The 21,190-nt window shown below is 40.1% G+C and overlaps 1 protein-coding gene across 3 annotated transcripts in view; it reads left to right on the top strand.

Annotated features, from left to right (window-relative positions):
- Positions 1-21,190, top strand: part of DNAAF11 (dynein axonemal assembly factor 11) — a 72,024-nt gene that overhangs the window by 35,964 nt on the left and 14,870 nt on the right. For 2 of the 3 annotated variants that reach the window (XM_082721282.1, XM_082721284.1), the window contains 3 exons: positions 3,281-3,346; positions 7,042-7,111; positions 8,250-8,345. In XM_082721282.1, coding sequence (XP_082577408.1) covers positions 3,281-3,346; positions 7,042-7,111; positions 8,250-8,345 — 232 coding nt within the window. The remainder of the gene's footprint in view (positions 1-3,280; positions 3,347-7,041; positions 7,112-8,249; positions 8,346-21,190) is intronic. The other variant, XM_082721283.1, reaches the window with a different exon arrangement.

Genomic DNA, 21,190 nt, shown 5'->3' on the forward strand with positions numbered 1-21,190 from the left:
CTTCTTACTTCCATTCTGTGGTCCCAACTAGGGAACTGATTTCTTACTCCATAGAGAAAAAGAAGCAGTTAGAAGTTTTCTCATCCAATTTATCAGTGTCTCTGGGTGTAGCACAAATTCTCTGTTCTCCTGCGGCAGGGGGCGAACTTCCCGTCCGGAGTCACTCTCTCTGTGGCATGCTGATCCCACCCCTCTTCCGGTCAACGGCTTGCAGAGACTCCCTTCTCTTCTCTATCATTTCTCACCCTCCTACTAGATCCACTCATCAGTTTACGGACACTGTGATATCATCCATCCTAAAAAACAAGAACGTCCCTTTCTCTAGTTCCCCTGGCAGCTACCATCCTATTTCTCTGTCCCCACTTAGTAGCCAAGCCACTTAGATGCTGGACTCAGTCACCAGCTCCTCACTTCACTCTCCTTGAAACCATGTCTGCATATTCTGTCACCTAAAACTTTTGTAGTCACATCATTTCTGTATGTTCACATTGCTTCTGTGTCCTGTGTTTATATCATGTCTGTGTTCAGTGTCACATGTCCCCATGGTCCATGTACACTTTGCTTTTGTGTTCAGTCACTTCATTTCAAATCTCAGGCTCTATATACTTGACCCAGCAAATTTGGCCAAATTGATCATTACCTACCTTTTTTTTTTTTTTTTTTAAAGATTTATTCATTTTAGGGGCACTTGGGTGGCTCAGGTCATGATCTCAGGGTCCTAGGATCGATCCCACATCAGGCTCCCTGCGCAGCAGGAAGCCTGCTTCTCCCTCTCTCACCTCACTGCTTGTGTTCCCTCTCTTGCCGTCCCTCTCTCTATCAAATAAATAAATAGAATCTTTTAAAAAGAGGTTTATTTATTTATTTGAGAGGTGGGAGGGGCAGAGGAAGAGGGGAAAAGAGAATCCTCAAACAGACTCCCCACTGAGCACAGAGCCTGGCACAGGGCTCCATCCCAGGACCCTGAGATCATGACTTGAGCCACACAGGCACCTCCATCATTACCTTCCTCTTCTAGAAGTTTCTTCCCTTTGCTTCTGATTCCTTGACCTTCCTCCTTGCTCATCTTCACAGGCTTTGCTGGACTCTGTGAGGTACTTAAGTGCTCCCAGGCCAACTCCTCAGATGCCTTCTTATTTCACATTGACGCTGTGGGGCTCTCACCAAATTCCATGGCTTTAAACACTATCTTTACATTATAACCAGACCAGTCTCTTCCCTGAACTCAAGATTTGGATGTTGAATTAGCTATTTGTCCTCGCCATGTGAATGTAAAGTAGGTATTATAACTTTACCATGACAGAAACAGAAGTCCTAATTCCCATGCCCACTACAACTTTCCCTCATAACATGCTTGTCACCCAGTGTTCTCCAACTCAGTAGCAAGCATCCCCCCCCATTTAACAAGACCAAAAACCTTGGATCCATCCTTGATTCTTCTCTCTGGCATTTTATCAGTGACTCTACTATCTCTTCCTTCAATATTATGTGAATCCAACTGCTTCTCACTAACTCCATCTTACCATCCGAGAACCTGTCATCTGCCTCTTGCAGTTACAACAGTTTGCCAAGTAGTCTCTGTGGCTCTTCTCTTGGTCTCCTATAATCTCTTTGTTCAGCTAGGTGAAGACGAAGAGAGGGAGGAAAGAGCACACACTCCCTCTCTTTACGGAAATTCCTAGAGAGCACCATACAGTGCTCTCCTTCGTGGAGCTAAATCACATGGCCATATCCAGCTGCAGGGGAGGCTGGAGAGTGTTGTCTTTATTCTGCATAGCATGTTCCTCATTAAGATCACGGGTCCTATTACTATGGATAAAGGGGAAGTGGACCGTGGGGAATGAATAGCGATCTCTGCCATAGAAAAACTCTCTGAAATTGCCTTTCCAGTGATATATGAAGGGAGAGTTCAAGTTGGCTGGCTGGACAATTGGGGAATAAGCAATCAAGGCAGAGGGGCCAACACATAAGAAAGCTCCGGAGATGAGATCACAAATGTGTGGGTCATTTGAGCAACTGAAGGAGTCCTGCATGGCTGGGTTGTTGAAAGCACGGAGAGGGTCGGCCACACACAGACATTCTGCTGATGGCCACATCGTTCCAAACAATTTAGCTTACATTCTTTAATATTGTTGGATTATGTATTTTATGGAATAATATGACCAGCGAAGTGCTCAAAATAAATCAACCAAATAATTCTGAATGGTATGTTGCCACTATGGAAGTTATACCTAGGAAGTTAAAAATTATAAGACTTGGAGCACAAATAGGTAGAGCAGCAGGCAGAAGGGGAGAGAGAAGGAGAAACAGGCTCCCTGCTGGAGCAAGGAGTTTGATGAGTAGTTTGATCCCAGGACCCTGGGATCAGAACCTGAGCCAAGGGCAGACACTTAACTAGCTGAGCCACCCCAGAGGTAGGATTTTGAAATCCTGCCTCTCCAGGCTCATATGGCCTCTTTTCCAGCTGGGTCAACCTTTCTGAACCTTTGTTTCATCATCTGTATGGAGGTGATAGATCATGGGCAGTGTCGTAGCATTTTCCAGGGTGACGCAAAAGTCAGCAATGAAAGGAAAAAAAGAAAGATTGCACGGAGAAAGAAGGAAGACAGGACTATTTAAAACAGAAGGGATGGGGTGCCTGGGTGACTCAGTCAGTTAAGCGTCTGACTCTTGATTTCCACTGAGGTCATGATCTCAGGTCCTGGGATTGAGCCCTGCACTGGGGCTCTGGAATCACGGTGGAGTCTACTTTCCCTCTCCCTCTGCTTCTCGCCCTGCTCATGCTCACTTGCTCATGCTGTCTCTCTCTCTCTCTCTCTCTCTTTAAAATAAATAAAACCTAAAAGGAAAAAGAAAACAAATCAAATAAAGAAACAAACCAAAGGGATAGAATTCTGGATACAGGGAGGCAAATACAACATTTACTTCCCCATAAATAATTACAGTGTTTTAGCTTGCTTCTAACAAATTTGAATGAAATAGAAAAGAAAGCTTTAACCACCAGATGTCTCTGTGTCTGCACCAATGCTAATTTTTTTGTTATTTACCTTAGGATTCTCACACATTAACAATGTAAACAAATAATTTATGAATATATTATAGGTTTCCGTTGAATTTTTTAAATAACGTAGACATTTTATTGTTCACCTACCAAAATAACTTTGTCATTGGAGATTATTATATAATTATTACCAAGTTTACTTTTGATAATGGAGTGGGTTATCTATACAATATTGCTAAAGACATCATCTTTCTTCCCCTCAAATGGATTGCTCCTTAGACTTGACTTCTCCTTGAAAGATGATGAAAAACGTAACCAGATCATCTTGGACCTTGCTGTCTATAGGTAAGGACATTTTATTATGGATTTATTTAATGTCATTTCTTCCTGTTTTCGTACTCAGTGCCATCTCTTGAGTTCTGAAGTATTTTGAAATGGAGTTTTGTTTGCCAAATGAAGACGTCCTTCTTTTTTTAAGACCAAGAACATACCATAATTTTAAAAAGTATAAAAATGAAAAAGAAAAGCAGAAGTAAATAAACCCACAATCCCAGGGCTAAAAACTCTGTGATCTCTTCTTCCAAGGCAGAGTTTAAATAATTCTCAGAGCTTTGCTGCTTCCTAATGCTGATACCGCAGACCCCCTCGGCTCTCAGTACTGCCACTGTACTTTTATGTTCTCTTTCTTTTTTCCAAAACACTTTGATATAATAGTGAGCATCAGGTGGTGCCCCCCACCTTCCAGTCCCACCTTAGAGACCTACGGGTACAGCCTGCAGCTTCTTTATCTCTAGCAGACAACTTTTTCCCCGGCTGTGTCCTATCCTGCCTCATTCCTTGAGGATTTTAGATTTTGGCTCACTGCCCTTCATGCTTCTGACTTCAGTGACCACTTATGGAGTCTTTCTAATTCTCCAGCTCTTTGGGACCCACCAGTGCCTCAGGATTTTGCTCCCATGCATCCTTCTGCCCGTGTGCCTTCACGCTAGGTGTCCACAAGGCTTGCTGCCCCATTTCCTGTGGGCCTCTGCTCACCATCGGATCTAAGACCGCGCCTATCCCTGCCCCAGCACTTCCTTCCACCTCTCCTGCTTTTTGATTTCTACCTGACCAAAAAGATATTTCCTTGTATTTTTAAAAAATGTGTGGGCAAGGCGGGAACTTTGTTTTGTTCCTCCCTCCTTGTCTCTCCAGTGCCAACACCAATGCCTCACACCTGGAGTGCTGAGAGCTCAGGAATGAATGAATGCTTGAGTGATGAATGAATGAATGCCTGTCATGGGAGCCAGAGGACATTTACAAGCATGAATGATAATAAAGTCCCTTCTCTTTTGAAGCCCTTCTTTGTGTGCTCTATCTCATCCAATCTCCCAGTAAATCCAGTGGACATTTTATGAAGAACAGAGGGATTGTTATCCTGAAATTATCTAGAAGGGAGTAAATTTCCAGAGGGTGAATCTTGTAAGAGTAAATACAGTAATCAGAGGAGCGAGAAAGTGTACTCAATAGGCCAAGGGCCAACTCTTTGTTTTTTTAATTGTAGTAAAATACAGGTCACTTAAAATTCACCAGGTCAGCCATTTCAAGTGGACAAGATTTGGTGGCACATAGTGACTTCACCAGGCTGTGCTGCGTTGCCAACATTGAGCCCCAGGACATTTTCATCACCACAAAAAGGAAACCCACACCCATTTCCCCTCCCCCTGGAAACCACGAGTCTGCCTTCTGTCTCTGTAGATTTGCCAATTCCCGGTACTTCATATAAGTGGAATCACTTCTGCCTCTGTGTCAAGTGTTTGGGGTCTGTCTGTGTTGTAGTATGCCAGAATTTCCTTCCAGTTTGTGGCCAAGTAATGTTCCATTGTGTTGCTGGACCACATTTCTGTACATCCATTCACCAGTACATGACATTTGGTTGTTTCCACTCTGGCTCTTGTGAGGAAGGACTAGTTCTTAGTGTGTTCCTTCCTCCTCATGCTGAGGCACCCTGTTATACCTTCTGTTAAGTCTTCTGCCCCGGGTGCTGCCAGCCCACCTGCCTTTAAAAGGCTTGTGGCTCTTCTCCAGCTGATCCCTTGTCTTCTGTCCCTGCAGCAACCCAAACTCCTTCTCTGTTGTGTTTCATTAAACATTCTGTTTCATCTTTCTAAGTCCTTTCTGTGTTTAGGCTGTATTTCCAGAGCTTATTGAATGTATACCCCTTTCTCTTTGGAGCTCTCTTGGTTCCTTCATGTTCAGTCCTCACATGAAAACTCTCCCCATCCACCATCGTGTACTTTTTCAAGGAGTGGTGAAATTTCTCCTGTCTAGGTAGTAAAATCCTTCCCTTCCCATGATTCTGTCTGAACTAATGACACTAAAATTCCTTGTTAGCTTCATTGGCACATGGATGTATGAAAGTTAAGTTCATTCATTCATTCATTCATTCATATACATTTCCTGTCTTTATCCAGAAAATATCTTAGAATACCTACTATGTACCAGGCATGGGGAGACTGTAATAGGCATGTTCTGAACACAGTCTCTGCTGTCCTAGAGCTTATGGCCCTGTGGGGAGACAGACAATAAACAGGCAAGCATCTAATAAGTAATTTCAAAGAGAGAAGCATCCTGTACAGGAAGGGCCAGCGTTCAGGAGTGGAGACCAACAGTGTGAGTGAGCAGTCTGGTGGTCAGCAGTGTTGGGGATGGTCACTGAAACTGGTGACATGAGCTAACATTTGAAGGTGAAAAGCAGTGGTCTCCGAGAACCAGCAGAAGATTATTTCAGGTGGAGGAAACAGCACAGGCCAAGACCTTGGATGTAGGGGCAGATGAACCCTTTAGGCAGCTCTGTGTGTGGGCAAGAGAATGTGATCCATTAACAGAGTAGATTCTCAGCATGAGGTTTTTTTTTTGTTTTGTTTTGTTTTTTTTTATTTGACAGAAATTACAAGTACACTGAGAGGCAGGCAGAGAGAGAGAGAGAAGGAAGCAGGCTCCCTGCTGAGCAGAGAGCCCGATGCGGGACTCGATCCCAGGACCCCGAGATCATGACCCGAGCCGAAGGCAGCGGCTTAACCCACTGAGCCACCCAGGCGCCCCTCAACATGAGGTTTTAAGAAACCTTGCCTATGCTTTTTACTCTTACAGGAATTGTTATTAAAAAAAAAATAAAATAGAACCATACTATGTTCACCCCAACTCTGCACTAGGCACTCAGCCTGTGTCTTCACAGCAATCTTAGAGGACAGGCACTTTGCATCCTCTTTTCCAGATGAAAAGAGGGCTTAGAGCAGTTGAGGAATGTGGTCCAAGGAGCAGGAGGGGGTGCAGACCCTTCCTCACAGTGCGTGGGACTGAAGCCTGTGCCTGTAGCCCTGGTCTCATTCTACCTGCCTTAACGTGTGTGAGTTTTGAATCATCCCTGCGTTTGCTTATGTTTGTGATCAGTATTGTTAAATGTATAACTCTACAATGTCTGATTATTTGTCTAAACAAGCGAGATGAAGCCTGACTCTTTCACTCGTTCCTCAAGTCGAGGAGAACTGTCACCCCGATCCTGGGACCACAGCCATAGATGGAAGGCTGTGCTTGTTCAGCAGGAGGGGGCTTCACAGGGAGAAGCAGAGCTAGTCTTCCAGGCAGAACAGCTGCAGGGGAGGGAGAACAGCTCAGGAAGCAGGAGCGGCTGGTTGCAAGCCCCAAGCGTCGTGGATTCAGCGTTCCTGGCTATTCATGTCAGGCGTAGGGGCTTAAAATAAAATATTCATGAAAGAACATGGCAAGCTGTTTTTTGCAAACCTCTGGTGTTTCAGGCCGCAGATATTTTTAGGTTAGGGGCAATCAATGCCAAGAGTACTTGTGGGTCTAAAAATGAAATTGCTGATATATTGAATTTCCTTTGGTTTAGGGATTAATGTAAGACTTAAGACCTGTTGAGCAGGGTAATTGGAAGCTTATTTTATTTAAAATGATCCCGGAAATGGTAGTTTTTATTTGCACTTCTTTTAACTTAATGTTTTTGAAAATGGTAAGATTTGGTATATTTCGTGTTGCAGGTACATGGACACATCTTTAATTGATGTTGACGTACAGCCAACTTATGTTCGGGTCATGGTCAAAGGAAAGGTGAGTGTAATGCGGTGGACTGTTAGTTTCAAAAGCCAAGCCTCAAAGTAAGCTAGGTTGCCTTGAAAATTGTTAACATAATATGCAAAGAGAAGAAAAGAGGCCCAGTCAGAGAGCTGTTTTTCACACATGATTTTACACGGTGGAATGGTATACAGCAAGATTAGTTGTTGACTAACCACTGTGTAGCTCCATAAAATTAACATTTTTAATTTGTATCTATTGTGTTTAGTACTCCTTTCAGAACTGATAAGGTGGTTATATGTGTGATAGCCTGTGTTTGAACTTAGATTCAAATCATATGCCCAATTTAAATTGTGAGTGATTTCATTTATGCAACTGTAATTTTATTATTTTTTAAATAGTATTTTTTTTAAGAGAGAGAAAAACCAGCAGAGTGGAGGTACAGAGCAAGAGAGAGAGAGAGAATCTTAAGCAGGCTCCACACCCAGCCTGGAACCCAATATGGGGCTCAATCTCACGACCCTGAGATCATGACCCGAGCCAAAATCAAGACTAGGACGCTTAACTGACTGAGCCACCCCAATGCCCCAAAATAGTATTTTTTGCTAGTTATGAGCATTCATAGGAGTCATATGAAGGCTTTAAAGTAGAAATATGTTGATGGTTTATGACAAGAAGTTTTATCTGTAAGTTCTTTATTATTAGCTATGTTAACATAAATGGACCAGTGACTGTTTCACTGTGATTGATGACTGTTCTTTGGACCATTTATTAAAATAGGTTAAATAGTTCATGCATATCAAGCATCACCCAGACATGTTTTTTTCTACTAAGTCTAAATGTGTTTTTTAAAAAATGGAATGGAGAGGGGCACCTGGGTGACTCAGTGGGTTAAAGCCTCTGCCTTCGGCTCAGGTCATGATCCCGGCGTCCTGGGATTGAGCCCCACATCGGGCTCTCTGCTCAGCGGGGAGCCTGCTTCCTCCTCTCTCTCTCTCTCTCTCTGTCTGCCTCTCTGCCTGCTTGTGATCTCTGTCTGTCAAATAAATAAATAAAAAAAAATCTTTTTAAAAAACGGAATGGAGAATCTTGAATGGTACTGAAAATACCTTTCGAAGTAACCCTATCATGTAATATGCCCTCCCTCTCCTGGACACTTCCTGTTTATTTTCAGCCATTCCAGCTTGTCCTCCCTGCAGAAGTCAAGCCTGACAGCAGCACCGCCAGACGATCTCAGACGACAGGGCACTTGGTGATCTGCATGCCCAAGGTAGGCAAGGTCACGTGGATCAATTCAGGTCTGGAGATACTGGTTCCTGAAGGAACTTGACCTGTCAGGGCTAATAAGACTTCTTTTGGTTGAAACAACCAGAAAATCTACTCACCTCGGCATAGGCAGGAGAACCAGAACTTGTGTGAACAGAGAGCTGAGATTCGGATGCAGGTGGGACCTTCGGGGGCTCATCCTGCCATCACTCCACCAGTGGTTCTTGCCTCTGGAGCCAGAGTGTTGTGGGGAGTTGGGGTGTATAAGTCCCAGTGTCCTTCCAAGTGGGGCAGGCACCACCAGCACACCTATTACACAGGGATCGGTACTTTTAACCATAAAGAAGTGTTTCATCTCTTGTAACAGACATGAAAAGGCAGGGGAGGGTCAGGGCCTTTCCAATATGTTAGCTGGCTTCCGTCCTGAGAAGAGCGTGAGTAGCCACTGGGGTGGCATGCTTACTCGCTTTACCTTGCACAAAGACAGACAATCAGAGAGTCAGGGAAAGAGAGAGAGAAGCTTTCCCATCACTATGGAATGGAAGTTCCTCTGGACTAATTAGCCAATTTAGCTGACACACCCAATTAAGTCTTGATTAGCTTAACCTTAGGCAATGAAACCAATATCTGGCCAAAGGGATGGTAGTACTTTGTTTGGTTTCTATTATTGTATATTTGGTTACTGATGTCTCATTCCATGACCTGGGGTGGGGTCAGCTTTGCCCCAGTACTCAGGTTTCAAAGGGGAAGAGTAGAGAAGCAGTCAAATGAGGCTCTGCCCTTGCAGGAGAACAGGGGTAGGGGTGTCTGCCGCTGAGAATAAACTTGATTAACCAATAAGTTTCTATAATGATTTATTAATTCTTCCTTTTCCCATAGCCAGATTTGTAACAGATTGATTATGGGTAATCAATAATGCATTTTTAGTCCCAAGTCAATAAAACAGCAAATACAATTTGCTGTCAGGCAGTAAAATAATAAACACAATGGTCAGAGTCACATTGTCCTTGGTGACTACAGTAAATTAAGGAAGTGGTTGCATGCTAATTAGAATAGCCTATAGGGGAGTAGAAGAGATAACTTAATTACCCCAGTGCTTTGATAGACACATTTCTATGACACTATGATCAGCAGTCTCTCTTGTTTTTTTGAAACCTCTATTCTAACTAAAACACCAAAGATTAAATGGTAACTGTTATTTCCTAAAAGAAAATCAAGATCTATGATTTATGCGCCTTCTGCGGGGTGCCAGACGATTGATGAGAAAGCCTCCTCTGTCCCTGCTCATGAATCTTTTAAATACAAACAGCCTTCTATTTCCATTATCCTTTTTGTTTTTGTATCTTTCTAAATTTGTCATGTTAAATACACGTAAAAAGTATAGAAAATAGCTCATTAAAGAAAAAATTCTGGAAGTGTGTGGTTGAAAATGAGATCATTTACATAGAAGAACTCAGAATGGTTCTATTTTTTTTTCTCAGTAATAAACTATGAATAACATTTCCCCTTAGAGGTACATATTTTTAAGGTTTTAGACTATGATGCTAAAGTAACATTGATGTTATCTCTGTCATTTCATTTAAATTATTATTTATTAAATTATTTCCTTTTGTCATTCCTTTATATATTGCTATCATTATCACATTTATTTTTAAGATTTTATTTGTTTGTCAGAGAGTGAGAGAGCACAAGCTGGGGGAGCAGCAGGCAGAGGGAGAAGCAGGGAACCTGATGTGGAACTCGATCCCAGGACCCCGGGTTTATGATCTGAGCTGAAGGCAGGTGCTTAACCACTGAGCCACCCGGGCATCCCATCATTATCACTTTTAAAAGGTAGATAGGAGAACCCTCTTGGGTTTCTCCACATCCTCACCAACACCTGTTTGTTTCCTTGCTGTTGACTTTAATCATCCTGTCAGGTGTGAGGTGATATCTCATTGTAGTTTTGATTTGCATTTCCCTGAAGGTAAGTGATGTTGAGCATCTTTTCATGTGTCTATTGGCCATCTGGATGTCCTCTTTGGAGAAATGCCTGTTCTTGTCTTCCGCCCATTTTTTAATTGGAGTGTTTGTTTTAGGCATGTTGAGTTTTACAAGTTTTATTTATATGTATATGTACATACATATTGGATACTAACCCTTTATCAGATATGTCATTTGCAAATATCTTCTCCCATTCTGTAGGTTGCCTTTGAGTTTTGTTGATGGTTTCATTTGTAGTGCAGAAGCTTTTTATTTTGATGAAGTCCCAATAGTTTATTTTTGCTGTTGTTTCCCTTGCCTCCAAGAGATGTGTCTAATAAGAAGTTGCTATGGCCAATGTCAGAGGTTACCGCCTATGTTTTACTCTGGGATTTTAACTATTGAATCACTAAATTACACACCTGAAACTCAAAGATAGTGAAAACAACCTTTGGAGAATAATTTCTTGTCCCAAATTAGTTGGTTTCCATTCATGAATTAGATATTTGCAAGGACTATAAAGTTCAAAGAACAAAAACTTTTTCTTAAAAATCATCGAAAATTAAAAAGCCAGAACTCTAGTTTTATTTATGCTTATTATTAAAAGTATGTGTTACTGAAAATTAACATCTCCTAAAGACAGAAACTTTTGAAGTACTGAAGTTCAAACCACTCAGCTATTTTATATGTCCAGGCTTCTCACTTACTGTAGAATTGTGGAGTCTGGCCTGCATTATAAAATTATTGAGGCAGCATCTTGGGATTTTAAAGCATTTTGTAAAAATCAGGTAAACACTTCAGTACAGTTTTGATTTGTTCATAAAATAGCATTGCTAATACTTAACATATTAATAACCCAATACTTCCAGAAATCTCTACTGTGACCCTTCAGTAGTTTTTAATATTCAGATATTCTAAATAAATGAAAAGATCAGTTTTGATATTTAGTTGTCCCATTTTGTGATAATGTTTGTAAAGAATACTGCAAAGAGCTGACCTTTTTGATTGTGTCTATGCTGTGATGATTCTAGTGTATTTATTTGAAAGTTCAAGAATGAGCTTTGTATACATTTTCCAAGGACATAACATTTAGAATTGAATCTACAAAGTGCTAGGCTATTTCTTATTACACACCTCCTTCAGCATTTTGTCATAGATGTCAAACTGATCTGTTTTTTTCTCCTTTCTTACTCCTAAATGAGGCTGGATCCATGCAGACCCAGTGTTTTTAGGCAAGTTTCACCAAATCTGCCCCCTACCACAGGGGTCATGGTGACATTTCTGCTACTGACATGCCAGAGGGTTCTCTCAGCTCAGCTCCACATTTCCAAGAGGCTTTCCCCTCATGCTGTCTACAACACCAGATGCTTCCCAACATCTGCCACTGAGTCCATATCCTGTGGATTGCTGTAATTAATACACAAATATCACAATCCCTAGCATGCTGCTAACATTCCTCTGGCTCCACCCATCATCTCATGCTCTAACTTGTGGGTACTGTTTCTCCCAGAATGCCATCCCCAACTCTACCTCCTCCACCATGACTTCAAGGGTTGATGTCTCAGCCAGCACTGATGAGTGGGATAGTGGATGAGAACATACGCTGGCTCTCTCAGAAAGGTAGCATCAGGCAATAAATAGAAGATCAACTGCCCAGGTAACAGTGGAGTAGGGAACATTCTGTTTCATCAGGTTTTTTCTCAGTCCTGTTCCACCGTCTGGTGGCATTTCTTTTTATTCACTAAACTAAATAAACACTGTTTTATTCACTAGTCTTAGCTCTGGGGAGTGAGTGGTGGAGAGAATCTCAATTCTAGAGTGTGTGGCCTCTTATCACGTTAGATGTATCCAGTCAAGAAACATGGCCGCTGGGTGTCATCTGTCAACCGGGAACTCACTCGTTTTTGGAGAAGAGTTAGTAATTCCTTTTCCAACAACAGCCAGAATGATCATTTTATAATCTATGTAAGTCAGACCAAGTAACATTTCCCATTTCATTCAGAGGTAGAGGCAAAATGTCCTGATAACCTCCCCCTGCCATTATCCTTCTGACATCATCTTCTTCCACTTCACCTTCTGGTCATTCCAGCCACCTTGGCTTCCTCACTATTTTACAAATATGGCAAGCCTCCTTCTACCCCAGGACCTTTGTACTTGTTGTCCCCTCTGTTGGAATGCCATTTCCCCAGATACCCTCATGGTTTGCTTTCTCAACTTTTCCATGTTTCTGTTCAAATGTCATCTTAGCAATGGAGTCTTTTCTGACTCCCATATTTAGAAAGCATCTCCTCCTCTACCCCAGCATTCTCTATCCCTGGTGCTACTGGATTTTTCTTCATAGAATGTATCACGACCTGTAACAGACTATATATTTTTCTATTACTTTGTCTGTTTCCCACAACAAGAATCTAAATTTCATGAGGACAGGAGTTTTGTCTGTTCTTGTCAGTACTCCACCACTGGCACCTAGAGCAGAACCTGGCAAAGAGAAGGAGTTCAGTAAGTTTTTGTTTAATGAGTGAATACCTTGAAAGCATCTTTAAAATCCATTTTAGCATTTGGAACATTAATCTCCCTGATTATTCTCTCCCCCAGCCATTTCCTCATTACTTTTCCATGCATATTATTCCAGGTTAACTTTAAAATAATTTCAAGGTGCTTGGGCGGCTCAGTTGGTTGAGCGTCCAGCTTTCGATTTCAGCTTCGGTCATGATCTCAGGGTCATGGAATCAGGTACTGCACTCAGCAGGGAGTCTGCTAGAGAGTCTCTCTCCCTCTCCCTCTGTTCCTCCCCTGATCGCACATGCTTGCTTTCTCTTTCTAAAATAAATAAATAAAATCTTAAAAAAATAAAAATTTTATCTAATTCTGCTTCCAAAAATGCTGTTGGGATTTTTGTTGTCATTGAAATTTAGAAGCAGGGTGGGTGATTAAGGGAAGGGGCTCCGGAGCCAGAGAACCCAGGTTAAACCCTGGTACTTCTATTCAAGAGTTGTATTAATTATTATTATTAATCCTTTTGTGCCTCAGACACCCTGTCCATGAAATGATATTAGTAATAATTCATACCATAAAAGGTTATTTTGAGGATTATCTAAATCAACATATAATCTTTACATATGTTAGAAGAGCTTGGAACATAACACACACTGCATTCCTGTTCACTGTTAATTCATGTTATTCATTGTTATTGGTGACTGATGTTGCATTAATTAATAGTATTCCTCTCTCTTTTAGTCAACATTTTTATTATTGAGATTTCATTGAATTTTTAGATTGTTATGGGAATGAATTCATGTATTTACATAATCAAAACTATATTTTTCCAATAATGTATGTTTTTCCACTTATTATTCTTTCTTTTTGTCCCTCAGAAGTTTGTGTTTGTGTTTTTGTTTTTGGTAGTTTTCTCTCCAGAACTGCTACAGATTTTCTGAGGTTTATTTTTAGGTACCATACATTTTGTTCTCTTCCTATTTTGAGTGAAATTATTCCCCATCACATTTTCTATGGATGTATGCTTGGTTTTCAATATGTCTTCTTAAATGTGTGGTCAGACCAAGTTATACATACATAAACAATCTTACCACCACAATCAGCCTGGGAATATTTGGCATATGATCTCATTACAGTCCAGCTTAATAAGATTTAACTGAAATTTTGTATTCACTGAGAAGCTTGCTTCAAGTCATTAAATTAAACTCCCATCTAGACTCTCAATTGACAAGTTACAGGAGCACTCCAAGAATACGCTTCATGATTTCCTTTGGGGGTTTTTTTTCAGAATAATTAACTGAGATTAAGGAAGTTTCTATCTGAACTGAACAGCAAATTATATTTACAGCTTCAGTTGGTGAACATCTTCCTTGATTCTGGTGTATTGAGCCCTGGAGGTGAAGGTCACATATTAAGGTCAATATTACAGACCACAATCCTAAAAACAGCCTCAAACTCCCCTCTCCTCATTAGTTGGACACATATTTCTCAATACTTTCTCTCTACCCAAATGTACTTATGATATACCCAATATAAACTAACTTCTATTCTCTGATTATTAGTTCAAGTGGGTCTGCAGTGAGGGTGCTATGCTCATCTTGCTAGGTTTTCCTGTTCCATCCATTCTTCTACTTTTTCAGAACATTATTTCTTATCCTCAGCTCATTTCTCAAACTTCCAACATGGAAAAAACAGGAGCAAGAAAAGATCATTTCCACACACTCCAACCATCACATCTTCCCTTCCTTGGTCTACTCAGCCTTACTGATTCATGAACGAGCTGTCTATCCCCATTCTCCACGTATGTGTGGGATCCCATTTCCACCGGCTCTTGAAAGACCTTCTTTTTTCTCTTTGACGATTTCCCCTTCTTTCTACTTGTTCACTGAATTTCCCCTTTCTGCATCTTATGTTAGAAAATATACAGTGAAAAAAAGACAGTCTCTTCAATAAATGGTGCTGGTAAAATTGGACAGCTATGTATATAAGAATGAAACTCAACCATTCTCTTACACCATACACAAAGATAAACTTGAAATGGATAAAAGACCTCAACGTGAGGCAGGAATCTTTCAAAATCCTAGAGGAGAACATAGGCAGTAACCTCTTTGACATTGGCCACAGCAACTTCTTTCAAGACATGTCTCCAAAGGCAAAGGAAACAAAAGCAAAAATGAACTTTTGGGACTTCATCAAGATAAAAGGCTTCTGCACAGCAAAGGAAACAGTCAACAAAACAAAGAGGCAACCCACGGAATGGGAGAAGATATTTGCAAATGACACTACAGACAAATGGCTGATATCCAAGATCTATAAAGAACTCCTCAAACTCAACACTCAAAAAAAAATAATAATTATGCGAAAAAATGGGCAGAAGACATGAAAAGACACTTCTCCAAAGAAGACATACAAATGGCTAACAGACACATGAAAAAAATGTTCATCATCACTGGCCGTCAGGGAGATTTAAATCAAAACCACATTGAGATACCACCTTATATCAGTTAGAATGCCAAAAATTAACAGGACAGGAAACAACAGTTTTTGGAGAGGATGTGTAGAGAGGGGAACCATCTTACACTACTGGAGGAATGCAAATTGGTGTAGCCACTTTGGAAAACAGTGTGGAAATTCCTTTAGAAATTAAAAATAGAGCTACCCTATGGCCCTGCAATTGCACTACTAGGTATTTACCCCAAAGATACAGATGCAGTGAAAAAAAGGGCCATATGTACCCCAGGTTCATAGTAGCAATGGCCACAGTTGCCGAACTGTGGAAAGAGGCAAGATGCCCTTCAACAGAAGAATGGATAAAGAAGATATGGTCCATATATACAATAGAATATAATGCAGCCATCAGAAAGGATGAATACCCAACTTTTGTATCAACATGGATGGGACGGGAGGAGATAATGCTGAGTGAAATAAGTCAAGCAGAGAGAGTCAGTTATCATATGGTTTCACTTACTTGTGGAGCATAAGGAATAACATGGAGGACATTAAGAGAAGAAAGGAAAAGTGAATTGGAGGAAATGGGAGAGGGAGATGAACCATGAGAAACTGTGGACTCTGAGAAACAAACTGAGGGTTTTGGAAGGAAGGCGGGTAGAGGGGTGAGTGAGCCTGTTGGTGGGTATTAAGAAGGGCTCATATTGCATGGAACACTGGGTGTGATACATAAATAATGAATCTTGGAACACTGAAAAATTAAATTAATACATCTTCCTTCTTTAAAACAAAACAAAACAAAGCAAAAAAAAAAAAAAGAAAAGCATCTCCCTCTAGTTAGTGCCCTCATCTGCTTTACAGCAAGACCCACGTAACAGACATCTATTTGTAGCTTTAATTCTTTCCTCATAATGTCTAATACTCCAACTAGGCATTCATCCCCCCCCCCCCCCTTCCATGGAAACATCTCTTTGAGATCTCTAGTCACCTCCATGTTACTAAACCCATTCTCTTCTCTATGTATACTCATTTCCTATGTTAATTTCATCTCAGCTTGTGATTTTAAGTGACATCCAGAGCTACAGCATCTGCTGATTGCCAACATGGTAATTGGGAACAATAATCACGCTGAGCAAAATTTAGGAAGATGAACTACCTATTTTAAACATATTAATGGTATAATACCAATATGATAATGTATGGTTAATATCCACTGATCCAAAAGAAATGTCTTTCAATGGCCACACAGGGGTGAGAAGAAAAAAGTTCAAGTCCATTCATAGGGAGTCCAGTAAACCATACCCACTTAGATTATGACTCTGAAGGACTGTAACCTAGGAGTAAGGTGTGTAAGAAGCCAGCTAATCCTTAGAAGATCTAGCAGTCTGTTGATCATTGGGTCATTGAAATGGCTCTAGAACTGAGCCTTGAACTTAAGTGAAGGTAGTCCCAGATGAGTACCATGCCTGGATGTGTGTGTGTGTGTGTGTGTGTGTGTATCTATCTTTCTAGTAAGTATCAAGCACCCAGTCAAAGATAAATAAGGCACACACAGAGACCTGAATGGGATCCAGTAGAAACACCACCAGTGTTTTTGGAATCTGGTTATGCCAGATTGCTGTTTTTCCTCCTTGAGGGGAACCTTATGATTGCCACAGTAATTGTAGATATTAAATTATGAGACACAGATTATAAAACAATGTTTTGGTATGAGATCTCCCAGAAGTGGAACTCAATATAGAGATGTCAGTACAGCAGTTTACTTGGGTGGTAAGGGACTGCCAGCTAGCTACCCCAGTGGGAAAGCTCTAGGAGATACTGCAAATAACTCTGCCTAAAGGGGGAATGATCTAGGATAGCACTACACTAACCCTGAGAACCTTTTGTTGATGGCTGTGCCCTGTAATGTGGGTGGGAGGAAAGGGGTGATACTAATCCCCAGCACTCTGAACTACTGCTGGCAAGAATAACCATGACTCTTTCATGTCAATGGAGGATATTTCCCACTGAGACTATCTCTAGCAAGATTGTAAAAGAATATTTTCATTTCTTTTGAAACATCATTATCATCCTTGATGTTTGTCCTAACTTAATAAAATATCATTTTCAATTTTAGGCTGTTGTGTGAAGATGATCATCCATAGGGAGCTGTCAGATAAGATTGCATTAACAAGTATAAAAGAATTTTGGAGGAACCATTTGATAGTTAGATTTATTCTACTTTTATTTCAAAGCCATGTAACTGTCTTATGCAACTGTCATATTGATTTTACATATAAATGTCAGTAATTGCACCTTCTAAAATTTTCCTCAGATTACTTGGGTATCTTTGGAATCAAAGCCAGTATTCTTATCCTCCTTATTTTTCTGATCATTTTTTCCAAAATACAATTTCTTTTTTTTTTTAATTTTTGACCAGGTAGTATTTGAGAAAGAATGTAGTTCTATCTCTATGATAGTTCAAAAATGTTTAACTTATACAGTTATTTCATCTCTTCAAAGGTTTTTAAATAATATGCTTCTGGTAATTTAAGTATTTTTTTTTAATATTGTAGATTAATCGTCTTTCTTTAAATAGAAAAAAGATCTTGTTTTCTTTCGAGAAATCTTTTTTATTAGACTCAGAGAATTACATGCTTCTCTTAGTAAAGTCAATAGAGCACAGTAGAGAAATAATGAAGTTATTAAAATATCAACAACGAATTTGGACATATATTAACTTCCTCTAGTGCTAGAGGAAAATTAAAAATTATATTGATTCTGAAGTTTATATTAATCTTTTTTGGGAGACAACCTCACATTTTCAAATGTTCAATACTAGAATTGTGGTTAACTAATAATTATAAACACCAGGAATATGTTAGAAGGTGGAAAATTTTCAGGTGATCAATTCCTCTTTAGTTGATATAGGAGTGGTAGAGGGTAAGTTGAGGGCTGGGGCCTCATTGCTGAGTACTTCTCCCTCAGTAACTGGACTCAACTCCCCTCCCTTCCAGATCAGACAAGTGGTTCACGTCACCATGGGCTGGAATCTAATGGACTTAGGCATTTCAGAAATTACTTATGAGGCATGGGTGAAGACATCACATGCATATACTTAAGCACAATGCTGGTAGAGAAAAGACATGCTACCCCCATAAATAAATTATATTGAAGTTATTCGTATCAGATGAGGGAAGTACTTAGCACGTATCTGTTGCCACACGTGGAAGTAAGGCACTAGAACTCTGAAAAATTTCTGCCAAATTATGAAAAACTTCAGACAGTTACTGGATTATTAATCAATTAAAATATTTATTGAATTCATCAAAGATTTATTAAGCACTTAGTATGAATAAAGCACCGTGTGAATTATTATGGAAGAGACAAAAAAGGAAGTGGGTCTCCTGTGGCCCTCTTTCGGTCTCCTCCCTGCTGAGTCTGACCTCCTCACACCCAGCTCTGCCCTCGCCCCAGTTCCTGAGTCTCCATTTCAAACAGGCTCAGGTTCTTCTTAACTAGCTTCCCTATCCTTCTGCTTAAATTTGAAATTCTGTGGCTCAGAGACTAGTGTCATAACTATGGGATCTCCTAAGGCTCCCCAAATGCCTTTTTCTTCAATTAGACTCAGCACCAACAGGGCCCAGCATGCATGAAGCTTCAGCTCTCATAGAACTCCTGCCTCTTCCCCATTTGTAGACATGAGACAGGAACAGTCATCTCTAGGGGTCTTTTCTATTAGTTCTATTAGTTCTGCAGTCGCCATCCATCTATTCACCCATTAATCCATTCATTCAGACGTTCCATATATTTTAATGAGCACCTCATTAAAATATATGTGTGTTCTCATAGGTTCTTAGAAATGCAAAGAGAAAGGAATATTTGCACTGCATTAGGTATCCAAGGATATCTTCTTACAGAAGTAGGATTGAGTCTGCTATACCTCCTGTAATGTTGCTTGAACTGAAAACCCAAGGAGCCCATCTCATTTCCCAGTCCTCGTTATCCCCGTTACCCCTCACCCATTAGGCCTCTGCTACTGAGAGGCTGTCATCTTTCTCCAGTATTTCAAGAGTCTTATAGAAACAGTTGTCATGGTTTTAAATGAGGTTTTAAAATGGGTCAAAAATTTATTTTCCTTGGAAGAAGCAATGAAGATGATATAAAAAGAAAGCTGTATGATTTTTAAACCTTAGATTAAAACATGAAAATAGGGAAGTTGGGAGTGGGTAGAACAAGCATATGAACATTTCCACAGCCACCAAATATATATCTTGAACTTTTTTTGAGTATAGTTAACATATAATGTTACATTAGTTTCCAGTGTACAACTTAGTGATTTGGCAAGTTTATACATTATGCTATGTTAACCACACGTATGGCTCCCATCTCTCCCGTTACATCACTACTACAGTATCACTGATGGTATTTCCTGTGCTGTGTCTTTTATTTTCTTGAATTATCCCATTCCATAACTGGAAGGTTATATCTCTCACTCTCCTTCACCCCCTTTGCCCAAACCCTCACCCACCTTCCCCCAGCAACCATAAGTTTGTTCTCTGTATTTATAAGTCTGATTCTGCTTTTTATTTGCTTATCCATGTGTTCTTTTCTAGATTCCATTGATGAGTGGAATCGTATGGTATTTGTCTTTCTCAGTCTGACTTATTTCACTTAGCATAATATCCTCTAGGTCCACTTATTTTGTTTCAAATGGCACGATCTTAACCTTTTTCTGGCTGTGTAATATTCCATGATGTATACATACCATGTTTTTCTTATCCTTTTGTCTGTTGATGGACATTTATGTTGCTTCCATGTTTTGGGTACTTTTTGTTTTAAGTAGTCTCCATGACCAGCAGGTAGCCCAACACAAGGCTTGAACTCACAACCCTGAAATCAAGACCTGAGCCAAGATCAAGAGTTAGACATTTAACTCACTGAGCTGCCCAAGTGCCCCCATGCCTTGGCTATTGTAAATAATATTATAGTGAACATAGGGGTGAACATATCTCTTCAAGTTAGTGTTTTCATTTTCCCTGGGTAAATACCCACTAGTGAAATTATAGGATCCTATGGCATTTCTATTTTTAATTTTTTGAGGAAACTCTATACTGTTTTCCATGGCAGCTGTATTAATTTGCATTCCCACCAACAGTGCATGAAGGTTCCTATTTCTCCACATCTTGGCCAACACTTGTTGTTTTTTTGTCTTCTTGATTTCAACCATTCTAACAGGTGTGAGGTGATAGCTCATTGTAGTTTTGATTTGTATTTCCCTGATGATGAGTGATGTTGAGCATCTTTTCATGTGTCTGTTGGCCATCTGCATGTCTTCTTTGGAGAAGTATCTATTCAGGTCCTTTGCCCATTTTTAAATTGAATTGTTTGTTTCTTTGGTGTTGAGCTGTATGAGTTCTTTATATATTTGGGGTATTAACCCCTTACTGCATATGCCATTTGGAGATACCTTCTTCCATTCAGTAGCTTGCCTTTTAGTTTTGTTGGTGGTTTCTTTTGCTGTGCGAAAGCTTTTTATTTTGATGACGTCTCAATAGTTTACTTCTGTTGTTGGTTTCCCTTGCCTCAGGAGACATCTAGAAAAATGTTGCCATAGCCAGTGTCAGGTAAATTACTGCCTGTGCTGTCTTCTAGGATGTTTATGTTTTAAGGTCTCACATTTAGGTCCAACAGTACACTGTGTTCATGTTGAAATTTAATATAAATATTTTCATGGAAAATTAGTAGAATTAACATGTGTAAGTTACAAAGCATTACAGAAAATAAATGCAAACAAAAGTCAAAACAGTTAGGAAGAGAGGAAGGAAACATAAAATCAGAAAATTTGTAAGACGGTAACAGATATAAAATCCATTATGCTAGTTCACAAGAACACACCTGAAACTAAAAGACCCAAGATATATGTAAAGAGAAGAATGAACACAGCTTTAGTAATTGAATGTA

Source organism: Mustela nivalis (genome assembly GCF_964662115.1).
Source record: "Mustela nivalis genome assembly, chromosome: 2".
NCBI lineage: Eukaryota > Metazoa > Chordata > Mammalia > Carnivora > Mustelidae > Mustela > Mustela nivalis.